Genomic DNA, 18,836 nt, shown 5'->3' on the forward strand with positions numbered 1-18,836 from the left:
CAACTTGGGGAAATTTGTTTAATTTATTGCCAATTAAACAGAGTAGGATAATGAGAAAAAAGAACAAATCTAAAAACACCTTCCCCCCACCCCTCCCTTCTTCCAAGGCTCAACTTCACTCCCAACTCTTCTACCCCCTTTTCCTTCCCTGAGCGGCACAGGGGGATGGGGAATGGGGGTTGTGGTCAGGTCATAATGCTGTGTCTCTGCTGCTCCTTCCTCTTCATGCTCTTCCCCTGCTCCAGCATGGGTCCTTTCTATGGGATACAGTCCTTCAGGAACGGACTGTGCCAGCGTGGGTCCTTTCCACGGGGTCACAAGTTCTGCCAGAAAACCTGCTCTTGTGTGGGCTCCTCTCCATGGGCTACAGCTTCCTTCAGGGCACATCCACCTGCTCTGCTGTGGTGTCCTCCACAGGCTGCAGGGTGGATATCTGCTCTACCATGGTCTTCCATGGACTGCAGCTTTATTTTACCCTTTCTTAAACGTGTTATCACAGAGGTGCTACTACGGTCGCTGATTGGCTCAGCTTTGGCCAGGGGTGGGTCTGTCTTGGAGCTGATGGGAACTGTCTCTACTAGCCATGGGGGCGTGCTGCTTGCTCACTTCCTCCCTGCCCCTAGTGGGATAGGGAGGGAGAATTGGAAGTGTAAAAGTGAGAAAAATCTTGGATTGAGATAAAGACAGTTCAATAGGTAAAGCAAAAGCTGTGTGCACAAGCAAAGCAAAACAAGGAATTTATTCACTACCTCCCATCTGCAGGCAGGTCTCTAGCCACCTCCAGGAAAGCAGGACTCCGTCATGCATAATGGATACTTAGGAAAACAAACACAATAATTCTGAACATCCCCCCTTCTTTCTTCCCCATGGTTTTTATTGCTGACCGTGATGCCATATGGTATGGCATATGGTATCCCTTTGCTAAGTTGGGATCAGCTGTCCCAGCTGCATCCCCTCCCAACTTCTTGTACATCCCCAGTCTATCTGCTCTTGGGACAGTGTGAGAGAGAGAAAAGGTCTTGATGCTGTGTGAGAGCTGTTCAGTAATAGCGAAAACATTGGTGTGTTATCAACATTTTTGGTCACAAAGCTAAAGCATAGCCCTATACTATGCTATGAAGAAATTTAACTCTGTCCCAGCCAAAACCAGTATACTTGTATAAATAGGGAGGTGGTGGTAATAAGAGAACAGATCTAGAAATTGTCAACTGTGATGTCTAAAGCTTAACTACCTTAAGGCTTTTTAATAATTTCCTGGAATTCATTCAAAGTAATATGGTGGTCTGTTAATTTTAAGGGATGTTAAGAGCACGGCTGCCTTCTCCAGTTCAGGACTCCCTTGTGCTCAGCTACTGAAGCTCAGCCCATGGACCTGGGGCCTCTACCTAGGCTGAGGGGTGCATCTGTCACTTTCCCATTTGCAGGTTCAACCAGTAGTGAAGCTGAGCATGTATTCTAGAGACCTGTACGCACACAGAGGATGCTGACATGGCCCATCACACAGATGACCACAGACACAGTTCTGCCTTCAACGGCACCTACATGTAGGACTTGCATAAAACATAAGTATAGGCAGCCAAGTCCCCTTCCTCTTCAGCTGGTAGAGATAGGTCACTAGTGAAGGCACACACACAATACTCTCTAGATTCACAAGTGCACACAGATTCACTGTGATCCCTTGAGTACTGGCATGGCCCCCTTTGTCTGTCCAGTACCCCTGCCTAGATCCCAGGCACTTACCTGCTTCAGAGGTCTCCTACTTGCCAACTAGTCCAGCTTGATGCTCACTAGCAAACACGCACTCATCCCACAGGCACTCCACGTTTGCAAGTCCCCCTGGGCATACCAGCACAGACCCTTGCCTGCTTCTTACTCCTGCCTAGACTTGAGGCTCCTCTGTACTCATTAGCTAGTCCAGCCTGAAGTTTGCTAGCCAATACACATGTACACCAGGTTTGGGGAAGATGCAGACACCCATCCTCCCTTTCCCCCAGCAGCTGGCACCACATGGGCTGTGACTGGTGGTCCTGCTCCAGCCACCAGTGCTAGGCCATTTGCTCATGCTGGTTCCCCCCCTTAGCTTTTTTTGGGTGACACACCATTCCAGCCCCAGTGGCTGGAGGCAGCTCCAGTAGCTAGCTGATGTTAAGACCCCACTCCGTTCAGTAGCTGACACCACAGGACAGCGGTGCCTGTACCCCTGGTCTAACTGGAGTAGCTGGCACCAAATCCACTCATGAAAGCCCCCCCTAGTAGCTAGCGCTCCAGACACAAAGTTTGTAGTACCTGCCCTAGGTCTAGAGAGCTACGGCCCCTCCAACTACTGATGCTTGTTCCAGTAGCTTGACACCACAGGGGCACCTGCAGCTCCAGTCTGACCAGTAGCTGGCAGTGAATTTCATTCACACATACACAGGTCTCACCAGTAGATGGCACTAGGTCCTTTCAGCATACATATGCATGGGGTAGAGAGTGAGATTATGTACAGAGATTGTTAAGAAAAGATTTAATGAGAAGATATAAGACAGGACAGACTGCGGTGGTCAGGCTCAGGGCTCAGCCAGACAAACATACTGACCATCTCTGTTTTACATGTGACTGGCCCACTTTATACCCCTTTCTATCTACCCTCCCCTTTGTTCCTCCCTGCTTTCTCTTCCCCCTGCATGTCTCTTCATCGGTTTGTATGGCTCTATTGATTCCCTCACCCCTCCCAGTCTGGTGTCTTGGGGTCTCCCTCTTAGTTTACAGTCTTATCAGTTGCAAAATCCAGGTTGATCTTCCTGGAAGAGTAGTTAAGAACTAACATACTGTGTGGAAGTTTCTCCTTTCTGGCTTATTAACCCGTGATCTGTCAAACTTTAAGGCTGGCCTGCAAAACTGTTGTAAAGGACTTTTAAGGCACGCTTCTCTCAGGTGGATGCAAAGTCATTGGGAGGAAACATAAAATTAATAAATGAAGATTTCTATGGCAGTAAGTGTCCCTAGATTTTTTTAAAATCTGTGTTTAGGCTTAAGGAAAAAACAAAACTAATACCATCTCCCAAAATACTTGGTAGGAATAAGGAGTTTCTCTTCTCTGCTAAATCTCTACTTGCATGTTGTCTCAGTGGTGATACTTTAATGAATAGTCACATCTGGTTTCATTCTCTTTCCCACACTTCTATGGTGAGATGAATGAGAAGTTTCTTGGGGAATTCAAAGAGCAGTAAACAAACTTGATAATGTCATATGCAGGTACATACAAGCAGTAATCCTGTGTAACCAGACCTACTGTCTGTGCTGGAATTGACACATAAAGACAAGTTTGAAAGCCAAAACATTGCAGATAAGATTTGAAAATTTTACTTTTGGGTTTCCATGGTATTATTAAAAGCATAACTACAAGGAAAAGTGAGTCTTAAAAAGATATTAACAGCTGCATTTGAACATGTTTACTGTTTTATACCTGTGGCTGTGTAGATATAGGATTAGAATGTGATATTTAAAGTATAAGAATCCATGTCAAGTGATCAACTCTGAATTATATGTTTTGTGATTTGTGTAAAGTTGGTTGTGTTTGTTTTTTTTCTCACTTTGTTGTTTCAGATTTGTCCAATATGTGCAGCATTACCTGGAGGGGATCCTAATCATGTCACAGATGACTTTGCAGCTCATCTTACACTGGAACACAGAGCTCCTAGAGATTTAATATCCTTTCTTAAGTTGAGGGAAAAGGGATAGTCTATTCCTTATGATAGCTGTAACTACTTGTTTTGACTTCTGTAGTCAAGTGGCTACATCACTTTTGCTTATTTTTTAGAATTGGTGTTTAGTTATAGGGGACTTGTATGTCTGGATTTTTTATATATAATATATATTTATATCTATCAGACTGTGAATGGGCTTTAGGTGTAGCTTGACAATGTGGGTGTGTGTTTTTGTCTTATTCCTGATAGCAAAACCTTTTAAAGATGCTTTTGACACCCAGCTCTTCTTTCTGCACTGCAGTTTTTACCCTTCTTGGTCATTAGTTCTGATGCAATTTTGCATATGGGAAAGCAGCAATCCAGGTGCAATAGTGTGTTATAGATAATTACAAGACCAAAAGCAGTAAATTTCACCAAAAGCAAATGTGTTAGAGAATGCTTTGAACTTTGAAATTGAGTGATTTTAAGTTTTTGATTAGTTTTATCACTATATTTCAATAGGGTAGTTTCAGCCTGTTATTTATTGACCTTTTTTAAAGATATAACTAGAAGAGCTATCAGGAGACTTCCTAGGGATTAGGGCTGTTATCTGCAGATTGTAATGATATAACTACCCTTGATGACTGAAGAGCTCAAACTGTCAGTTTCTTTGCACTTTAAGTACAATTTTCTTTTGCATTACTTGGTCTTAGGAATAGTAATGTGGCTTGGTTTTTGCTGTACAAATATCTACAACAATTTCAGATGATACTCTTACTTCATGGAAGTACAGGCCATCATGAAAAGCTCTCGTTAAGTGATCCCCTAGAAATTATTTATCTTTCTGTATCTCGTTAAAAAAAATACACTCCTAGTGTAATTTGATAGTGCCCTTTTTGTTCGGGGCTTCTTAAAAGAAAAAAAAAGGCCTAACAACTCAAGTTCATTATATCTACTACTAGCAACATTAGAGGAAACGGTTTCACTTTGGTTGTGATCTGTACTTATGTTTAAATTTGTTAGCATTTCAATTGTCAGTCCCAATTACACAGTGAAATTAACTTCTTATTGAAGTAGATGAGGTGTTGGATTAGAATTCACACTTCTGGAACTTTTCCTCCCCCTCCCATATCAGTGATGTCACATAACTTTTAATTGGGAAATATATGTTTATTCCTAGCTACATAAGAGCTAGAGAAATCAGAATAATATTTTCAGTTACTGAATAAGGCCACAGTGTCAGCCATCACAAAACTGATGGGGGGGAGCTTTATAAATTGGACCATGTTATAATTATAGAAAACGCACATGGAAGTTTCAGTACAACATTGCTTTAGCAATCAGTGTTGCCAAGTCCACAAAACTTGATAGGGAAAATTTTTCTGGATTAGCTGTTCTATGTTTGGTGCTATTATATGTCTTCTGACAGCTAAGACTAAAAGGAAGAAAAAGGAGGAGAGATTTCCCTCTGCCCAGTTGCTAGCGGTTTAGGAAAGGCTATTATCGTCTGTGTAGCAGTTAGAAGGGTTTTTTAAGCTGTTTTAAATGGCTGCACATATTTCTTGTGAAGAATCCTGTGCAGCCACTGCAAGATATCACCTTTATCCTTGGAGACTCTGGACAGCTCTTTAAATTCCAGTTTATTTCTTAAACAATTTTCAACTTTTTTGTTGTTTAAAACACAACTTCAGTCTTGACCATGTAAACGGTTCTAGCTTGATTGTTTTCAGTATGTTTGCAATGAGTTAAGAGCTCCAAATGCTTTTCTAACCCCAGCATAGTTGGGTGAGGCATCAATATACCCTTAACTAATATTTAAATAATGTTGTTTATCTTAAAAACACTTTGAAAGGTGCAGTTAGGAAGCTACCAGGATCCTTTTTCTAAATGAGACCACAGTTGGAATTTTTCAAAGGATTTATATTAAAAATGTTCTAGTTATCTTATTTCCCAAGTTTACTTTAAAAAAATCCCAGAATGGGGACTTTTTCTGTCAGATGTAACATGAGAGCAGTAGTCAATCAGTAAAATATTAGTGACAATGTTCTGTCACTACCAGTATCCAGTATCAACAGATTCAAAGGAGGAACAAACCAATCTGTGCTAGACAACTATATTCTGTCCCAAAGGAGATTTTTCCCCCCTCCTGAACTCTGCAATTGAAATGTTTTATGCTCTATAGCATAAGAGATTTGAAAGAGTCAATTCTTCCTGAAAGTATTTATTATAGTAACTGGATATTCTTACTTGCCAAAAGAAGTCTAATAACTTTTCAGTCTTAAATTTCTCAACTCAGTGATATCATGAAGAAATGAATTCTACACCATAATCGTACGTTGCGTGCTAAGTGCGTTGGGCACCAGTCTGATACAAGTAATAGATTTTATACAAGTGATAAACATGCTGTTTTTGAAAATAAGAAAATTGGAGATAAGGTGAGCTAAAGGTACTAATTTAGAAATTGGAAAAATAAGATATGTCTAAGTACGTTATTTCCTAGCCTAGTAGCTAATTGCACTAGTGCTTCTTAAGATAAAAGGAAGCTTTAGCTAGACCATCTTGGGAGCACTCATATGTTAACACTGTTCTGGGAAAGATCATCTTTAAATGATTTGATGATAGTCTCTTAGTATGTATGAAAAAGCTTATATTTCAAGTCATAGCTTTTATAGACATCTAAGAAATGTGGGAAATAAAGTTAAAGGGCTTGTTTTCATAATTGGAGCAAATGGAATTTGTGTAGAGAAAGAGAGGGAAGATGAAGTAAAGGGGTATGACAGAAGTGCCGAATCCTCTGTTGACCTGCAATTCCTTGAAGACTGGAGTGGGTGAAATTCCTTGGGTAAAAGTGTCAAATGCAATAATTACTGTGTGCTCTTGGTAAGAATGACAATAAAACTTTGTAAATTATTTTCAGTATTTAAATACCCTTCTTTCCCAATTTTGATGTTAAAATCCTTGTCTGTTGAGTAGTGTGTTCTGCTGAATATGCATCATCAGTTTAAATTACCTAGTAGAAAACTTTGATCCAAGAGGCAGGAAGTCCATCCTGACATTTTTTAGACATGATAAAAAGCCTGGGAAAGATTAATTTGATGCAAGCAGCCCTGGGTGTCTTGGGTTCAGATCTATAGGTCTGGCTGGCACCATAGCTGTGAATGCATTATGCTTATAAAGTTGAATCATTGTTTTATGAATGAGGAATAGCGTGTTGCCTGATTATTCCACCTAGTAAATGTTCTTGCTGTTTAATACTTGATAGCAAAAGACTTTTCTTAACTGCTTGGTTACGATGAATCTAGTGGCGTTCGGCATGTACGTAGAATGTTTCACCCAGGCCGGGGTTTGGGAGGCCCCCGTGCACGTAGATCAAACATGCACTTTACTAGCAGTTCCACTGGTGGGCTTTCATCTTCTCAGAGTTCATATTCTCCAAGCAATAGAGAAACCATGGATCCTATAGCTGGTAAGAGCTGTAACCACTGATTGTAGCTCAGAGTCCTTAAATAGACTTTGAAACAAAATCCAAGATGATAATAGTTGCCTTGTTTTTCTGTGTTTTGAAAAAAAAGTAAAAAAAAAAATGCTTCCCAATGTCATAATTGATGGATGTTTACTGATGAAAGGTATCCTTGGATTGTCTACAGGGATTGAACCTGGGACTTCTGAAATGAAAAACACTGCCCCTTTAGCTTGTACTTTTAAATTTAGAGACTTTCCCATGACTGGCCTGTCCACAGGTGGTATCAAAGAATGGTTGAGGTTGGAAGGGACCTTTCAAGATCATCTAGTCCACCCCCCAACCCCCCCAAGCAGGGCCACCTAGAGCAGGTTCCCCAGAACCATGTCCAGTCAGGTTCTGAATATCTCCACGGATGGACTTCATAACCTTTCTGGGCAACCTCTTACAGTGTTTGACCACCCTCATGGTCAAAAGTGTTTTTTTTTTTTGTTCAGATGGATTTCATTTATTTTAATTTGTGCCCATTGCCTCTTGTCCTGTCAGTGGACAGTACAGAGAAGAGTCTGGCTCCCTTTCCAGGCAGGTCCAGAGGAGGGCCACAAAAATTATCTGAGGACTGGAGCACCTCTCCTATGAAGAAAGGCTGAGAGAGTTGGTGGTGTTCAGCCTGGAGAAGGGAAGGCGGTGGGGAGACCTTATTGTGGCCTTCCAGTACTTAAAGAGGGACCATAGGAAAGATGGGGGCAACCTCTTTAGCAAGGCCTGTTGTGACAGGACAAGGGGTAATGGTTTTAAACTAAAGGAGGGTAGATTTAGAATGGATATAAGGAAAAATGTTTTTACTATGAGGGTGGTGAAACACTGGAACAGGTTGCCCAGAGAGGTGATAGATGCCCCATCCCTGGAAACATTCAAGGTCAGGTTGGAGGCAGCTCTGAGCAACCTGATCTAGTTGAAGATGTCCCTGCTCACTGCAGGGGGTTGGACTAGATGACCTCTAAAGGCCCCTTCCAGCCTAAACCATTCTATGATGCTATTCCTTCATTCCCTCCCATCAGATATTTATATACACTGATAAGATTCCTCCCCCTTGAGCCTTCTCTTTTCCAGGCTGAAGAGTCCCAGGTCTCTTAGCCTCTCCTCATATGATATGTATGTATGTATTTTTAAATGTAACTATTTCTAACAACTAAAGATAATATCTTAATCAGTGATCTGGATGAGGGGATCAAGTGCACCCTCAGTAAGTTACTTTGCAGATGACACCAAGTTGGGTGGGAGTGTTGATCTACCTGAGGGTAGGAAGGCTCTGCAGAGGGACCTGGACAGGCTGGATTGATGGGCTGAGGACAATTGTATGAGTTTCAACAAGGCCAAGTGCCAGATCTTGCACTTGGGTCACAACAACCCCATGCAAGGCTACAGGCTTGGGGAGGAGTGGCTAGAAAGCTGTCAGGCGGAGAAGGACCTGGGGGTGCTGGTTGACAGCTGGCTGAATATGAACCAGCAGTGTGCCCAGGTGGCCAAGAAGGCCAACAGCATCCTGGCTTGTATCAGGAATAGTGTGGCCAGCAGGAGTAGGGAAGCAACCATGCCCCTGTACTCGGCACTGGTGAGGCTACACCTTGAATAGTGTATTCAGTTTTGGGCCCCTCAGTACAAGAGGGACATTGAGTTGCTGGAGAGTGTCCAGAGAAGGGCAACGAAGCTGGTGAAGGGTTTGGAGAGCAGGTCTTATGAGGAGCGTCTGAGGGAACTGGGATTGTTTAGTCTGGAGTAGAGGAGGCTGAGGGGAGACCTTATCACTCTCTACAACTACCTGTGAGGAGGTTGTAGCGAGGTGGGTGTTGGTCTCTTCTCCCAAGTAACTAGCGATAGGACGAGAGGAAATGGCCTCAAGCTGCATCAGAGGAGGTTTAGATTGGATGTTAGGGAAAATTTCTTTACTGAAAGAGTGGTCAGGCATTGTAACAGGCTGCCCAGAGAGGTGGTGGAGTCACCATTCCTGGAGGTGTTCAAAAAAGCGTGTAGATGTGGCACTTGAGGGCATGGTTTAGGTGACATGGTAGCGTTGGGTTGACGGTTGCACTTGATGATCCTAGAGGTCTTTTCCAACCTTAATAATTCTGTGATTCTAACCACCATTACCTACTTCAGTGCATCTAGCTTTAATTTGCCATGTGTATAGAGATGTTATAGATGAATCTTAATTTTTTTAGCACAAACCAAGTGCTGTACTTGAGTTCAGCAAGATGTGAAATTGGTTCAATTGGAACCAATATTATTGATAGACATTTAAAATGTGCTCAGTTTAATTTCAGATTACAGTTTGGATGACAGGCTTGCTGATTTTTAGGAGGTCTTTTAACTCTTAAAATTCTTAAATAACCGTACTTTAATAAGCATTTCATATAGAGCTGAGCAACAGCCCTGCCTTAAGGCTGTGCAAGAGGAAGTTAAGCCTGAATTCAACCTTGAGCTGACTGACACAGGTAACTCATGAGATGAAGGAGACTGGACCCTTGTCTCTGCTTGGGGCAGAAGGAAAAACCTTCCCCTAAAGTGCCCCTATGTAACAGATGCAGTGCTCTGGGGTTGGAGAGTGAAGAGCACATGAGTAACATAGAGGATCCAGGAAAAACTAACCATGCAAAGTTGATCCAACCATCCACCCTGCATTAGAACCAGTGCCACCAGAAAAGCACATAAAGTATTAGTAAATGGAGACTCCTTACTGAGAGGCACCAAAGCACCCATTTGCCGTCCAGACAATTTCTCTAGAGAAGTTTGCTGCCTACCAGGAGCTCGCATTTGTGATGTCACTGAGAGGCTGCTGAGCCTGGTGAACCCTACAGATTATCATCCGCTACTACTATTCCATGTAGGGTCCAATGATACTGCAATGAGGCAACTGTAGAACCATCAAGAGAGACTATATGTCCCTCGGAGCAATGTTAAAAGGATCTGGAGCACCAGTGGTGTTCTCTGTTCTCCCAGGCAGAGAAAGGGGGTTCAGGAAGGAGGAACCAAATTGAACAGGTGAATGCCTGGCTGTTTGGCTGGTGCCATACTCAAGGTTTTGGCTTCTATGATCATGGATCTGCTTTTGAGAAGCTGGGTCTCTTGGGAGCTGATGGGATTCACCTGACCAAGTGGGGCAAGAGGGTCTTTACCAACAAGCTGGCCAGACTTACAAGGAGAGCTTTAAACTAGATTTAGCAGGGGAAGGGGATACAGTTTTGAGCACCAGACAGGAGCCAGGGGCTGCTGATGTATTAGGAACCAACATAGAAATACCTGTGAAAAGCCTCAAAGGAACTGGGGCATGTTCCTCTAAAAATGTGACAAAGTAGGTAGCCCAGCTGAATTGCCTCTATACCAATGCATGCAGCATGGGTAACAAAGAGGAAGAGCTGGAAACCACTGTGCAGCTAGAAAGGTATGATCTACTCACTGTCACTGAAACATGGTGGGATGAATTGCACAACTGGAGTGCTGCAATTGATGACTGTAAACTGTTCAGAAGGAAGGAGGGGTGGGGGGGTTGACCGCTATGTAAAAAAAGCACACACACACATGAAACAAAACAAACTCAGAAAACCTGACTGCACAGAACTGCCTTTGAAAACCAGAAATGAACAGGTTAAGAGCTTATGGGTAATAAATAGGGGCCAAGACAACCAAGGAAACCTTGTGGTTGGTGTCTACTACAGGCCACCCAATCAAGGGGAGCCTCTTGACAAAGCGTTCTTACTTCGACTACAGGAAGTAGGTTCTCTGTGAGCTGATTTAACTCATTGAAATGTCAGAAAATAATAGAAAAATTTAGTTTGAATTTGACTTCTGCAGGTTGTCTATTTCCAACCCCTTTCTTAAAGGAGGTCTATTTGGGTCAGGTTGATCAGGTTGCTCAAGGCCTCATGCAGTTGAGTTTTGAATGCCTCCAAGGACAGAGATCCTGCAACCTGTTCTAGTATTTAAAAATCTTCATGTTTTAAAAGGGGGAGTTACAAAAAATAAAACCCTTTGGATGTAATTGGAATTTCCCATGTTCCCTTGTCTGGCTCTTGTCCTATTGCTGTATGCCTCTGAGAAGAGTCTAGCGTAGTTTTCTCTGTATCTTCCAATTGGGTAGATTCAGACAGCAATAAGATAGCTTCCAAAGTACTCTTTTCCAGGCTGAACAAACCCAGTTCTCCTGCTCTTTCCTCATGTACTGTGTTCCAGTCTCCTGATCATCTTGGTGGCCCTCCATTGGACTTGCTCCATTATGTCCATGTGTCTCTTGTCCTGGGGAGCCTAAAACTGGATACAGCACACTGGATGTGGCCTCATCAGTGCCAAATAGAGGGGAAGAATTACTTCCTGGGACCTGCTGGCTGTACTCCTACTACTAAAAATATCCCAGCAAAAGGATGAAAAATTTTCAGTCATCTTAGTGAGTTAAGTTAGGTCATGGGTCTGTAAAGCACTAAAGTTGGTGCAAGAAGGGAGGATGTTTGTGTGTCCTGGAGTACAAGACTTCCTCTTAGGGTGTTAGTTCAGCAGAGTTAAATGTGAAGTGGCTCCCTTGATTTGTTTCAGCCTCACAAGGCCTTCCCATTTAGGAGCATGTGTAATAAAATTATATTCCTTTGAGTCGGTGGGGGTGTGTGTGTCTTTTCTGGGTTTGTGTTGGGGTTTTTTTGGTGGAAGTAATAGGTTTTTTGTATTCAGAGAATGTAGTGCAGCCTGGCTGGGTGTCTGTGTCATGCCAAGCCTGTGTCTCAAATTCACATCTGCTACCAGGGTTCTGTTAAGCTGTATTCAAACTGATCTTACAGGCAGTGAGGATAAATAAATCTGTCTTACCTGGCAGTGTTATAAGAATTTCTTTGTATTGGGGTAATAATTAGTACATACTACCAGAAGTTAGAACTTGTGCTTGTAACAGACCTGTAAACATTATTTATTTTTCTCCTTGTGGTGGTTATCAGGAATTAGTAAAATAAAATATTATTGGTAGTTAATCTTGATAAGATTAGCTGTGCTGATTAAAAGTGACTTGAGCATTTACTGTTGGCATTCCAAGTGTTCCTGATGCAAAGAGCTACTGCACTGTGCTTTATTCCCCTAAGAAAAGCTTAGTTTCAAAGGATTATATCTTGAAAGTAAGATGGAAGGAAAATTTTTATGACCTGTAATAAAAAATTGCAGCTCTAATGAGGGTTGGATGAATAGGGGAACAAAATAATCTACTATTTCTGTCCTCCTTGCATCAAACACATCAAAGTAGTACTCACAACTTTGTGTGGAATATAATACGTAGTAAATCACTGAGCAATAACATATTATTAATGTTTATTTTGGGAAATGCTTAGCATGGACAGAATTTGTCACAGTCTTGAACTTTGGAGGAAGGGAATCTAGGCTAGACTTTTTTTTTTTTTTTACATTAGAATTTCTCTTTTTCCAGCATGGATCGAAAGTCTCACAAAAAAGCCATGCCATGGTCAAATATTTTTCATGTAATACAACATTTGAAAAACCTTTCTGAATATTTTCTAAAAATGTCTAAAATGATGCTGTAATATTTGTATTTTCTGCAGCACAGTGATCCCATGAAAATCAACAGCTTCCCTCTGGAATATGCATTGAAGGTGTATGGGGGGATATAAAGCCACCAACTGAAGTCAGAACTGAAGTTGTTTCTTAGTCAATAACTATTTTGACTTGAAGATAAAATTTTAGAGAATTGTTGCACAGGATTTTGCTTATACGGTATTCCTCATAGGTTGACTCTTATTGGTTTAAAACGCTTTAAGCTTTGACTTTCCTGTTTATGCACAATTCTTCACTCTAGATGATTCTTAATCTTCCTTATCCTATGGGCTTTGAGACATGGGATGCTTGTAATGGATAGCCCATGAAGCTTTTCAAAACAATACGATTTGTTCATTAATTTCATTGATGAAAGGTTTTAGAAAGCAAAGGAATTGATATACTGGTATTCAGGATATATTTATGCTGTTGTGTGATATGTATTTAAGCAGATTTCACTGTAGAAACTTCTCTCTTTTCTGGCAGAGCTTTTATCTCAGTTATCAGGCGTGAGGCGTTCTGCAGGGCAGCTCAATTCTTCTGGCCCTTCTGCTTCTCAGTTACAGCAGCTGCAGATGCAACTGCAGTTGGAGCGACAGCATGCACAGGCAGCAAGACAACAACTGGAGACTGCACGCAATGCAACTAGGCGTACTAACACAAGCAGCACCCCCACCACTCTTACACAATCTATAGCAGCAACCAATACATCTAACACAGAAATCAATCAGCAGACTATACAGAACTCCCAGTTTCTTCTTACAAGGTAACTTGTTCTGTAGGTTTAACTCTTCTGCCACTGCTGTTTTCCTTGGTCCTGTTATGGACATAGAGTTCAGTGAAACTACTGCCAGATCCCTAATGAAATTTGTAGTTGAGATACTATGCTTTTGTTTGCATTTGTAGCCACTCCTTTTCAACCCTGCTGTGTGTTTGTTCCTAGGCAATGAATAAATATTACTTGCTGTTTCTCAATTTGAAGAGAAACATAAGGGATATTACTTTGGTAAACTGTGCTTGTTTACCCTACTACTTCTGATAAAACAAGAGCCTTCACAATAATATGTTTCAAACTTTTATGCTGATAATGTGAGGGGAGAGAACTTAAAAGGTAGTTTTATTTAATAGGAAATTAATCTTTAATGAAGGCTGAAGGTTGAATAGAGGTTTACATATAAAGTATTTTGGATTAAAAAAGCAAATAAGGAATGTGCTATTAATAAGCAGAATACATATCTGTTTCAGAAAGGATAATTAGATCCTAGAGTCCTATAGAATAGAATAGTTCCGTTGGAAGGGACCTACAACAACCATCTAGTCCATTCTGCTATGGAAGAGTTGCCCACTCTCATTCCATCTCTTTTAGGAGGTTTAGAATATTGATTTTCTGGATTCAAGGGGGGGTGGGTGGTGTTTTTCAATTAGATGAGAAAGAGCACAGGCATTTAAACAGTTTCTGTGTCTAGAAACTTAGGTTGAGACAAGTTATTGCTGTCATGCTGATTTTTATCAGAACTTGTGATAATATCTCAATCCAAAACTTTTTGAAAATAATAACTAATGAAAGTACCTGCAAATGTCAGTCACTGATCTTGTGAGCTAGGATAGAACTGGAGCAAGCAATTTCCTTGCTTCTGTTAGGTGATGGTGCATGCACCAATAAGTGAAGTGAATGATGTACTGTGCTTTCGGAGTCTCTGGGCATTATGTGTTTAGTAATGTATTTTGTGTCCTGCTTGCATTTAGAAGTTGTCCTAGGGACAAAACGAGCACTTAAGGGATGACTAGAGAATTTTAACACCCCTTAAAACTCCTCTGAAGGGAAAGAAACTTCAGAAATAGCTATTATTTTCCTTCAGCCTTACAATCCACTTCTATGAAGTTTTTTTGAAGCATCTAGGAGCAAGTTTATTAAATGTCTATATTCTTGCATCAGGAGTGCCACATATTGTCAGATCTGTACATGTCAAAAGAAGTGCAGCAGTACCTAGGTTGTTTCTCAAAGGAATGGCTTTCAGATGTTATTCAGCATGCATCAGTCTAGCTGTTTAGGCAGTTAGTGAAAGCCCATTTTGTTGATGATACTACTAAGCCTGTGTTCTCTCTTTCTGTGACACTCTGCAGGTTGAATGATCCTAAGATGTCAGAAGCAGAGCGTCAGTCAAAGGAAAGCGAACGAGCAGACCGCAGCTTGTTTGTTCAAGAGCTTCTACTGTCTACTTTGATGCGGGAAGAAAGTTCCTCCTCAGATGAGGATGAACGGGGAGAGATTGCTGATTTTGGTGCTATGGGCTGTGTAGATATTATGCCTCTAGATGTTGCTTTAGAAAACCTAAATTTAAAAGAGAAAGGAAATGAGCCTCCTCTTTGATGGCATCCCACTTTGCAGACAGTGTCCTCTGTGCTGTATTTGCCAATGAAAGTGGACGACAACTATCTTGGGTTTGTTTTGGTGATTGTAATTTCAGGTCTGTCACTCTTGTTACATTGTGTACATTCAAAGGAAGAGAGAAAAGATATATACGATAATCACTTCCACTTAACCAATTTTTACTTTTAGCAGGTAAATATAGGTTGCAGCGCAGAGAAAAAAGCTCTGCGTCCTGTAGCTTGACGTGCAAAAGCTTTCCTAATACTCCACATTCAAACTGAAGAGGAAAAAATGAAAAATCTCTAATAAAGCTGCTGTGTGTATTTATGAATATTAATGAATAAAAATTGCTTGGATGGTTTACCTTAACTACTGCATGATTATTTTTTTTTTGTACAGCGTGCATGAATTTTAGTGACCTTGTCATTTAAAAAATGTAAGTACAAGGAGTAAAACTATAAAACCCCAAAGCTTTCCCATTGTTCAAAGGTAATGCAACAAAAAAAGATTCATGCTCACTAGCAGTTTGTGGCTATGAAGTAGCCTTTGAGTAACACATGACCAATGACCTTTTTATGTGCTCTCCTTGCCTATTAATGCAAACTCTGCAGTGGGCTATATTTTTGCTTCCAGAGTGTGATGTTTTCCTATATTGTGTCCACTGTGTTGCTCTGTTAGACATCATATCCATGTGGAAGTGAACTTTGTATTCATCTGTAGGAGACAAAAAACAAGGGCCACTACTGGAATCTACCACAAAGGGCTTCTGTGTGCCCTAAAACCAAATTTTGTTCACCTTTCTTTAAAGTTTTCCTATTTGTGTTAAATATACTTTATTTAGGTGTAAATGATTCATATATTCACTGGGGGGGGAGTTAACCTGGATTATGTTGTCTTAGTTCTAAGCCTTCACAGTCCTTATCATTTTGAGTTATTTATGTATTTGCTTCATAGTTTGCAGAGACTCCTCAGTATCAGGAGAGCTTGAGGATTTGACTTCCCAGATATCTCAATTTGTTACAATTTAATTATTAATGCTAACTTCCTATCAACCTTTATTTATTGGGTTTTTGGATTATATTTCTGACATAAAACATAAAGCCTTTTTAATTGAGTCATGCTATCTATTTGCCTATACTGTTAATCCTATAAGGGTTTTTGTATGGTTTATTATAATAACCCCAAAGCAAGGGACAGCAAGGCTTTAGTTATTTGGAATGTAAAGTTAGCTTATAAAGATAAAAATGCACACAACTTCTGAAAATTAGACTTGAAAACCTGGTGATGTTCCTAAGAGAACTGTGATATGTATGTTAATCTAAGATAACAGCAACAAAAGAAGCTACCCCATAGGTTGACATTTGAGTTCCATTCGTCATTTTCTCAGTTCCCAAATGTTGATTGTTTCCATTTATTACTGTATTAGTGTTGTTTTTCTTTTTATCTCTGCAACAGAAAATGTTTTAAGGGAACATTTTACACTAATCTTCTGGTTATCTCAGGAGTTACCCTCAATAAAGATTCATTTTTAATTGATTGTTGAGGATGTTAAAAAAAAATAAATCAAACTGCAGTCTTTTCAGACACATCTGCACATCACAAAAAGACTCAGTTCAATAAAGCATTTTAAGGGCTGTTGTTCAGTCGATTCTTTGGTGATGATGTATTATCCAGATAGCTATAGAAGAAATTCTGGAATTAAACTATCCTTCACATTTGCATGCAAAGGCATTTCATGGCAAAACCCTGGGTGATTTACATAAACACTTTTTTAGAAGTGCGTATTCTGTGCAGTGCATGTAGCAGTGATTAAGCATGTAATCTTATAGCTTCATAGGTACATGCATTGACTTTCTAGAAAAGACTTGTTTAAAAACAGTATCTTAATGATTTTTAAATCTATATATAGCTGGTCTATTGAGGGCGTTTACATTGCAGGGTTTGTAAACTCCATTCTGCTTTTACATAAAGCACTTGGAAAGCCTGTGAATTATTATTGTCCATATTTATTATTAGAATCTGAGTATCTGTTGGCTTACACTTAAAATTAAATTTAGTTACTGCATTAACTCCTCTAAGAATCATTAAGTGTGTTAGAATTTGTTAGCTTAGAAATAATGCCAATCAGTGACTGGGAGAGTGTTGTTCTAGCACTCTGCTGATTTGCAGGGAAGTTTTCTTTACTGAAAAAATGTTTCCCAGAATTATATTTTTGTAACTTTCAAAATACTGATGTTTAATTCATAATGCTGTGGGCTATAGTGAAAATAGCCTTTGAGAACTTTTCAAGGGGAACCTGGAGGGGATATTGCATAATTTCCTACCTTAAGACCACCACTTCAGAAAAGAGGACCCTAGCATTTGGCATACCTGACATTCACAAGAAGTCTGTTGAATACTGTGCATTTCCATGAGAGAAGTTTCTTTTCCCAGAAATGTGGCACAGCCTGTGACAATCTTTGCAGAAAGGCTACATCTATGAATACAGAGCACATCTGGAATTTGGTGTGCTCTACTATGAATTTGCACCTCAGAGTTCAGATGTGGCTTGTTTCTGCTTCCTCTTTTCAATCAGCCAAGAATCTGTATGTTGCTTTATCGAGTATGGAAATTGTGTTGAGTTTTGCAGGAGAGGATAGGGCGCCCATGTGCCCTTAGACTGAGTCTTGCAAAATGGCAAATGAGACTACCTGTGTGAGGATGCTGACCTTTGTGTGTGTGAGACTTGGTCTCTTACCTGCATTATGTGCTGACTGAAAGCACTGTAGCTGTCCTTAGTGTGATGCTGATATTGAGTTTACAAGTGCTGCAAAAATGATCCCTTTTGGGGAGCTAAGGGCATATACATATATAGAAATGGGAAGAGATGTGAACTTTTTTTGAAGCTATTGGGGAATAAGTCCTGCTTTAGGTGCCTGTGGGTACTTATGTTTAGTATGTATGGTGCAATTCAGACTATTTGCAACTCTTCTGATCTGATTTAACCAGGTTTTTCATCTGTTTGGTACTGTGCCAGAACCAGACATTTGCATGAGGTGGTTGGAACATGGAACAGAATGAAATTGCATTTGAACTTAAACATCGCTGGGGACTTGGAGGTAATCAGTCAAAGAGATGGCCAGGAGGTGAAGCGGTTAACTACATTTTACAAGTATTATAACTGGTTCTGGAGACTGTCAGACCTACTAAATAGGTTGGAAAAGACCTTTAAGATCATCAAGTCCAACTATAAACCTAACATTGCCAGTTCACCACTAAACCATCTCCCTAAGCACCACATCCAAACGTCTTCTAAATATCTCCAGGGATGGTGACTCAACCACTTCCCTGGGCAGCCTGTTCTAATCCCTGACAACCCTTTCAGTCAAGTAATATTTCCTAATATCCATTCTAAACCTACTTTGGCACAACTTGAGACCATTTCCTCTCATCCTATCACTTGCTACTTGGGAGAAGAGACTGACCCCCACCTCACTACAACCTCCTCACAGGTAGCTGTAGAGAGTGATAAAGTATCCCCTCAGCCTCCTCTACTCCAGACTAAACAACACCAGTTCCATCAACCTCTCCTCATAAGACATTCTCCAGACCCTTCACCAGCTTCATTGCTCTTCTTTGCACAGGCTCCAGCAGCTCAATGTCCCTCTTGTACTGAGGGGCCCAAAACTGAACACAATATTCAAGGTGTAGCCTCACCAGTGCTGAATACAGAGGGATGATCACTTCCTTAGTCCTGCTGGCCACACTATTCCTG

The 18,836-nt window shown here is 40.7% G+C and overlaps 1 protein-coding gene across 3 annotated transcripts in view; it reads left to right on the top strand.

Annotated features, from left to right (window-relative positions):
- Positions 1-16,619, top strand: part of LOC135310855 (E3 ubiquitin-protein ligase KCMF1-like) — a 55,124-nt gene extending 38,505 nt beyond the window's left edge. For all 3 annotated transcript variants that reach the window (XM_064439916.1, XM_064439917.1, XM_064439914.1), the window contains 4 exons: positions 3,589-3,690; positions 6,960-7,134; positions 13,198-13,477; positions 14,836-16,619. In XM_064439916.1, the coding sequence (XP_064295986.1) occupies positions 3,589-3,690; positions 6,960-7,134; positions 13,198-13,477; positions 14,836-15,082 (804 nt within the window). In that variant the 3' untranslated portion in view covers positions 15,083-16,619. The remainder of the gene's footprint in view (positions 1-3,588; positions 3,691-6,959; positions 7,135-13,197; positions 13,478-14,835) is intronic.
- The last annotated feature ends 2,217 nt before the right edge of the window (positions 16,620-18,836 follow it).

The sequence above is a fragment of the Phalacrocorax carbo genome, assembly GCF_963921805.1.
Source record: "Phalacrocorax carbo chromosome W unlocalized genomic scaffold, bPhaCar2.1 SUPER_W_unloc_3, whole genome shotgun sequence".
NCBI classification, from domain to species: domain Eukaryota; kingdom Metazoa; phylum Chordata; class Aves; order Suliformes; family Phalacrocoracidae; genus Phalacrocorax; species Phalacrocorax carbo.